The 7,371-nt window shown below is 48.3% G+C and overlaps 3 protein-coding genes across 3 annotated transcripts; 1 reads left to right on the top strand and 2 right to left on the bottom strand.

Annotated features, from left to right (window-relative positions):
• Positions 1 to 318: 318 nt before the first annotated feature.
• Positions 319 to 1,836, bottom strand: An01g08650 (hypothetical protein; the record flags this gene model as incomplete). The annotated part of the gene is made up of 1 exon (XM_001389250.1): positions 319 to 1,836. One exon carries the CDS (start codon positions 1,834 to 1,836, stop codon positions 319 to 321), a length of 1,518 nt encoding a protein of 505 aa, XP_001389287.1.
• A 593-nt stretch (positions 1,837 to 2,429) lies between these two features.
• On the bottom strand, positions 2,430 to 3,530 carry An01g08640 (uncharacterized protein; the record flags this gene model as incomplete). The annotated part of the gene is made up of 2 exons (XM_059750071.1): positions 2,430 to 2,967; positions 3,028 to 3,530. The coding sequence occupies 2 exons, from the start codon at positions 3,528 to 3,530 to the stop codon at positions 2,430 to 2,432; spliced, it is 1,041 nt and encodes a 346-aa protein (XP_059603273.1).
• A 1,927-nt stretch (positions 3,531 to 5,457) lies between these two features.
• An01g08630 (uncharacterized protein) lies at positions 5,458 to 7,163 on the top strand (the record flags this gene model as incomplete). The annotated part of the gene is made up of 3 exons (XM_001389248.1): positions 5,458 to 6,021; positions 6,086 to 6,951; positions 7,016 to 7,163. The coding sequence occupies 3 exons, from the start codon at positions 5,458 to 5,460 to the stop codon at positions 7,161 to 7,163; spliced, it is 1,578 nt and encodes a 525-aa protein (XP_001389285.1).
• Positions 7,164 to 7,371: the final 208 nt, after the last annotated feature.

Here is a 7,371-nt window from a genome sequence, read left to right as displayed (position 1 = left end):
CACTTTGCTTTTTGATTTGCTCACTTGGCTAGGGAGAGAAGTCTAAAATTGCTGAAATCTGCAAACAGAAGTTCATTTCCAAGAGAAACTACAGACCATGTGGAATGGTAGTAGTAGAAGTAGTAGTACCAGAACCTCTCCTGCAATGCATCTTCGGTCTATCGGCTTATAGGCAGATACTGGTACTAGTTCATCAAGTCATCAATGATATGGAACCCGTAAGGCACTATCTAATTTTACACTTTGCAAACGTGTTGAAATCCATAAGTAACCATAGAATCCAACCAGTCCAACCATTCGGGATGAACGTGAGGCCGATCATAAGTTGGATTGACGCTCAAATCCCACGCCTGGCTTAACACAACCATTCTCGTCAAATGGATTTAGCCCATTTCCATACAGAAACTCGTGTATCTCCCTTTCAATCCAGATGCCTAGACCAGGTTGTCTATTCCGCGTTACATCCACACCCACAATAAGCTTAGGCCTCCTACTAGTACTTCGATATCTCCACCGGGTACGGTCACGAATCCCTTCGATCAGAATTGACCAATTATCCATATCAGGCTCTGAGAAACCCAGAAAGCTCAACTCGACCGAGCGGGTGGTGAGTGGCAGTCGATCCAGAAGCCTGACCGTGTCAGTAGTACCGACTGAGAGGCCTGAAAGTCCAAAGTGGCGTAGTTTCTGCCATTTTGCGACTAGGAAAATGGTATCAAGCGGAATATTTGGAAAGCATCGATTGCTAGACGAGCTTTCCTGGAGCGTGTACATACTGGCTTTGAAGCTGAAGTGCTCTAAATCAGCTGCATTTCTCAACACGTCTCGCAGATTACCATTGCGAAAAACCGGCCATCCACGTTCTTTTTGATTGGGGTATGAGAGAGCAAGATCAAGTCGCTTGAATCCTGGCTGGTTGAGAATAAGGAAAAGGTTTAAGAGCTCCTCACACGGTTGTTCAAATATCGTGCAATTTATTCCTGTGTCCAGCTGGTTGACATCGAAAATGAGCTCAGAGACGTTGTGGTGCTCTCTGTCTCTTGCCAGCAAATGCAGTGCAGCCCGGAATCCACGCCATCTGTCTTTCCAGTGCTCGTGTAGATCAGTCCACAGAGAAAGAGCCGGATGGTTCTCCTTGTGCGTCGGCCATCCGCGCGGGACGGGATAATTAAACCCAGGCGGGAACGTGCGAATCATGGGTGTTTGATAAAGAGGATAAAAAACTCGCGCATGCGTTACAGGTGTAATTGTGACACTTTTCAAGGCTGGAAATTGCTTTAGCCCATACTCGAAGGCTTCCTTATCAGCGTTAGTGCGAATGTTTTCTTCCTCTTCCTTACTCAATTTTTCATAGAGGTCGAAAGATTCTTTCAGCCATAATGTGGAAGCAACGTCCTGCTCGGCCCGCTCTATGCAATCTGCTAACCCCGTATAGTCACGTTGGTACCTCCTCAAATCTTCAATATTTTCTTGACAAGCATTGAGGTACCAGAGTTCAGCTCCTGCGTAGGGGACCCGCTCTTCTGGATTTCGTCCGTAATCTAGCACCGAGAACTGAGGAGGTGGTAACAGCCGCGTGTCATCCCAGATAATCTCTTGGATGTGCTGGCGATAGACTTTGTGGTCGGCAACTGCACGGAAGACTTCGAGGTTACGTTGGTCAGCGGATAGAAAGACACGTTCTATACGTAATTGCGCTAGTTTGTGCAGAAGCTGGGACGTCAAGCGTAACGATTTGATATCCCGATTGGGCAGATATGACACAATAGACACAATTAACTTAATTGGAAGGGTCGTTAGGGTGGCCCCTGTGTTCCCTGCGGATTTGGGAACCATCTTGTCTCGAAGATAATCAAAGCTTAGAAGAAAAGACAGCCTAGGAATGCTAGAAATAATGATGATGGAGGGAAAGTGGTGGTATAGCTATACCCACCTCGATATATATGTCGGGTGTCTAGACGATGTGGTTGTCAAGATAGGAAGTCACCATGGTGGTGTAGAGTGACTAGTTCGGAGAAGACGAGTGTGATGAAATCCGAGTAAGGAAGCGAGGATATATTTCCACATGAAATTTTTTTCTGACTCCTCGCCATCATATTCGAGTTTGGTGAGGCGTTAAATTGCGATGTATGAGGTTTTGTAAAAAATAATAATTTGATTGCTGATCGGCTGAGCCCATGATGTACTTCACTTTTTTTCGCGGCGTGCCTATGAGTCCTTCCAAATGGCTCATGCAGCCAAAGACATTGTCCAATCATTTTCAATGTGGTGCTACTCTGTGGCTCCAAGGGTACTGTTTCGGTAGAAAGGACCATCTTACTGACAGATGAAGCCTGGGTGACAGATAGCGTGAGAAATAAGCAGTCGTGGCGATGTACATTGAGCGGGGATTAATTCTACTAGTTAAGGGTACATATTCAGGTCCTCTTCTATTTTGCATCTGTCGCAATGGTCTCTTGTAACAGACGAATCTCTTCCAGCAATGCTTGTCCGCCATTCTTCAACAATTGCTGAGCGACCGTAGCACCCAACGCCTCGGCATCCTCGTCCGTTCCCACTTCCGCTGTCGTCCGTTCAGATAGCAAAGTTGTCCCGTGGGGATGAATTATAGTACCATCTAGTCGCAATTGAGCTGGCGAGGAAGCTGTTGGTGCCTGCTCAACAGTGCAATGTACTGCGACTGGAGACGAGCAGCCGCCCTGAAGAGTGCGTAGCAGTGACCGCTCTGCCAGACAGATCCGACGGGTAACCAGGTCTTCGATTTTTCGAACCATGGTCTTTGTCTGGGCGTCCTCCTTGCGGATTTCAATGCCCAGGGCGCCCTGACCGACAGCGTACGGGAACTCCGAGGGAGGCAAGCGTTTCGTAATGCGATCTTCCAGATTGATGCGGACCATACCGGCCGTGGCCAGGATGATTGCCGAAAATGGACCTTCTGGGTCATCTAGCTTTTTCAGCCGTGTTCCGCTGCCATGTCAAGTCAGAAAAGAGTCAACTCTCAGTGACAAAAAGGGGCAGTCTTCTTACAGGTTCCCGCGGCATTCCTCCACTTTCAAATGCGGGTATCTGTATCGAAGTAGGGCTTTCCGTCTAGTGGAACTAGTGCCCACCACAGAACCGGGGGGCAGTTGACTCAGATCCGTATACTGCGACCGCAGCCCCTCCTTTATCACCAACGCATCAGTGGGATCTTCCCGATAAACAATGGCCCCTAGTGTGCAGGTTTCTGGTAGACGCGTCGGCATATCTTTGAGGCAATGCACGAGGAGGTCCAGCTCTCCTGCGCACAGCTTGGTTTCCATCTCTTCGGTCCAGATGTTCTTTGCTGCGTCGGATGGCCCTGCAAATTTCAGGAAAGGGCTACTTTTGTCGGCATCGCCGCGCACCACCACCGTTTGCCAGGGAAACTGGACTCCGGGGTGAGCACTGGTCAGCTCCTTGGAAACATGCTCCGCTTGTACTAGTGCCAGTTTGGAATTGCGGGTGCCCAGGCGTAGCTCCTGTACTGTGGTCGTAGTGTTTTGTGACATCCTAGAGTACACGATAGTAATTGAGGAAGAAATTTATGCGTAAGTTGTAAGAGACAATTGAACCTCGTGAAGTTGGAAGAATGCGGGTTTCAGTTCGCTGACAACCAAAATAATTAATACATGTCAGCCAAGATAGAATGACTAAGGAATAAGCGCTTGTATGTTTTGAGACTAGTGATCCAGCATTGAGGCCTGAGGGGAACAGTCCTGTTATCGACCATTCAATCTCAACTCAGCGACTCTTGGGAATTGTCAGTTGCATATTATACAATCCAGGTAGAATATCTAGTTTAACAATCATGTGACTCTATACCCAGTTTATCAGTACCCCACCTGGCAATATACTTTATCGCAACGTAAGAATAGGCATTTGCTGGGACTGGACGCAGACATAGAGGATACCATTGTTATGGGAATCTTCACACTGATTGATAAGAGAAAATGCGAATGGAGCGCGGCGATCTTTATAACTGTGGGAGCTGATCATCACGGATATGGTTAAGTTTGTCCCCGCTCCCCAACACTGGCGGCGACCCAAATGATGATTCGTCTTTCCGCACACCTCAGACCCGAATGAGTCAGACTCTCTCGTGGTAAATGCTTGATATCAAATTCCTGACTCTTGGACCCTGACTAGGTCATTTCCAGCAAGTGGAAAAGGGCATAGTCCCACAGGGCTTCTTCTCTAACTCAGAAGTATCTAACTGCTTTAAATGAGCCATCTTTCGTTGATGCTATCTTCCTTTAAACTGATCGCTATCAATTATATAGGACTAACTGGCATTCGGTCATTATCTGCAATGTACCTGTCGACTTTTCTTACTATCTGCTTAGGCCCTCAGGCCGTAGCAGAGATGGCATCGGCGACCATACAATCTTGAGCTTGATATGCGACACCGACGCAGGCGCAAAATTCAGGAGAGCAAGAGTTGGCGGGCCAGGTCAAAGAATAAAGCTGAACATAATATGGATGAGTCGTGGTTTTGCTAGTTCTAGTACTATTACGAGGTGACATCGTGGTTACCATGTTTCGGCTTCCTCTGTCAGCACTGCTGACGAAGAATGTATATCATGTATCCTTAAGCCGTGCCCTGTAGGTTTGCTGAGTAGGTCGTCCCTTGCTCCAGTACCATCTGACATAAGAATAAGCATCTTTGTCTTTTCTTCTTCTTCTTCTTTTTATTTTTTTTTTTTCTTTATTTGCTCTTTTCCCCTCGCAGAAATAGATGTGATTGTCGAGATACACTGCGCTGTCACAGTTTATGGAATACATTGTACTGCCTAGGATAGGAGAGATCTTTACCTTTGAATGCAGCCATGATTCAACTGATAAAGAAATACAACATTACAATTCAAACAAGGCTATGAGAGGTTGGCAGATGCTCATTAACATGCCGAGAAGCATAGTATCTCATCGGTCCAATGATCCGGTATGAGCTGATGTATTCTCAGCAGCAGATTTGAATTGCAGCTGACAGCATTAAATATACTGTAAGCGTACCCATGGCATCGGTAATCTCCCACGGGCTTCTAAAACACCTGAGTAATGCTGAAGAAAACCCACTGAACCATTAGAAACATGAAGCAGGGGGGAAACACGTGCATCCTCGGTCAATCCCAAAGTTGAGACTTCGTTTCGAGGTTCCTTGCAGATCCCCCTCCGCTTAGATGAAATGACTGTCTCTGAAGAGCGTCCCCCATCCGACCGTTCATTTAACAGTCTGTTTTAGCTCAAACGTGCGTGTCGATCTTAAATCGAATACGCAAATACGCAAATACTACACGGAATGTTGCCCGTTTTTGAGGATCGATCACAACCGATTATACAAAATCCATTCAGCATGGACCCCCTGAGCCTGGCATTTAAGGTAATTAGGATGCCTTATTTCACCACCCACTACACGGAGCAAAGCTTTTCGTATCCAAGATGATAGCTGCTGCTCTTCTTCTGGCTGCAGTGGCCCCTGTCCTGGCAGCCCCAAACACCGACGCAGTGTCTGTTTGCCAGCACCTACACACGGTTTACCCCCAGTACACCGTCTGGGACCCCACAGGCACCTACGCAACTGAAACATTCTGGAATCAGTCTTACTACAACAATGCAGTCAAGGAATACTGGAACGGCGTGAATGCTGACAACCGTCCGGCCTGCGCCTTTTTCCCTGCAAACGCGCAACATGTCTCCGTCGCAATTCAGCAGCTGAACAAATATCCCACTGCACCCTTTGCATTGAAAGGAGGCGGTCACAATTTCAATGTGGGACTCTCAAGTACCAACGGGGGGGTCCTTATCTCGTTCAATGAGAACCTGTCCTCAACCACGCGTAACTCAGACGGCCAGACTTTCGACGTCGGCCCTGGAGCCCGATGGGGCGATGTCTACGCTGTCACGGAGAAGACGAACCAGGTCGTCGTAGGCGGCCGATTGGCTAATATCGGCGTGGCAGGATTCACGATTGGAGGGGGATTGTCATACTACTCAGCTCAATATGTACTACCTTGCCCTATCCCTCCTCCGCCCCCTTTCCTCTACGTCCAGCACTAACCCAACTCAGGGCTTATCCTGCGACAACGTGGTCAAGTTCGAAGTAGTCCTAGCAAACGGCACCATCGTCAACGCGAACAGCACCTCTAATCCAGACCTCTGGTGGGCCTTGCGCGGCGGCGGCAACCGCTATGGCATCGTTACCAAGTTCACATACCAGGGTCACCCACTCGGCGACAACGGGCAAGTCTGGGGCGGCATTCGCTTTTACAGCGCCGACAAACGCCAGCAAATCTTTGAAGCTCTCTCCAACTTCACAAGTGAATACCCGGACGCCAAAGCCGCCGTCATCCCAACCTTCGACTTTGGCTTGCCTGGAGCGATAGTCTCCAACCCAGCCGTTTTCTTCTTCTACGATGGAGCGAAGCCCAGCACTAACGCCTTCGTCGGACTCGACAACATCGAAGCCCTTATCGACTCTACTAAGACCACCACCTACACCGATCTAACGAACGAAGCAGGCGGAGCCAAGATCTACGGCATCAACGCTGCCATTCGTGTCAACACATTCCCCAACATGCCGTCCCAGCAGATGACCCAACTGCTTGAAAACCACTGGACTACCTACCAGTCCATGATCAAGAACGATTCCTCCAAGAACTTGGACATCCAGATCGGCACATTTACCCCGCAACCGCTATCAGTGCGCATTGCTCGTGCTTCCAACAAGGCCGGCGGTAATGCTCTCGGCCTGGACCCTGCGAACGGTGATCGTGTCTGGATTGAGAATGACTTGATCTGGGTTAATCCGGTTTGCAATGATGCTTGTCCGGAGTATCTGCGCCAGGTGGGTGATACTGTGAAGGAGGCATTTAATAACACGCTGTTGGGAACTAAGCCGACGAATTATCAATCGGGTGATGTGGATTGGATCTCGTACGTGTCCTCCTTCCCTTCATTTCTCTCTTCGTCCAGTGCAGCACGCTAACAATTATGATAGCTCTAATCCTCTCTTCATGAACGATGCCGCCGACTACCAAGACGTATATGGCAGTTATGGGCCAACGAATAAGGCGCGACTGGCGAGCATTGCTAAGGCGTATGATCCGACGGGTTTCATGTTCCGTCAGGGCGGATGGTCCTTTTGAACTTGACTGTGCCTGAAATGGAGCGCAAAGCATCTACAATTTGTTTGTTGATTATTTATCGCGTATGATGGTCTATTCAGGGTGCAAATACCCCAGATACCTTTAGCTGGATAATGGAATAAGATAATGTTAGGATTACACATTGGTCTTCAGCCTATCCACCTGATCTTATTGTTCAGTGATAGCTCCATTGAAGCTTGAGCTATAT

This window comes from Aspergillus niger (genome assembly GCF_000002855.4).
Source record: "Aspergillus niger supercontig An01".
In the NCBI taxonomy this organism is placed as follows: Eukaryota; Fungi; Ascomycota; class Eurotiomycetes; order Eurotiales; family Aspergillaceae; genus Aspergillus; species Aspergillus niger.
The sequence above is the reverse complement of the archived record's forward strand: the minus strand, read 5'-3'. Positions and strand labels throughout refer to the sequence as shown.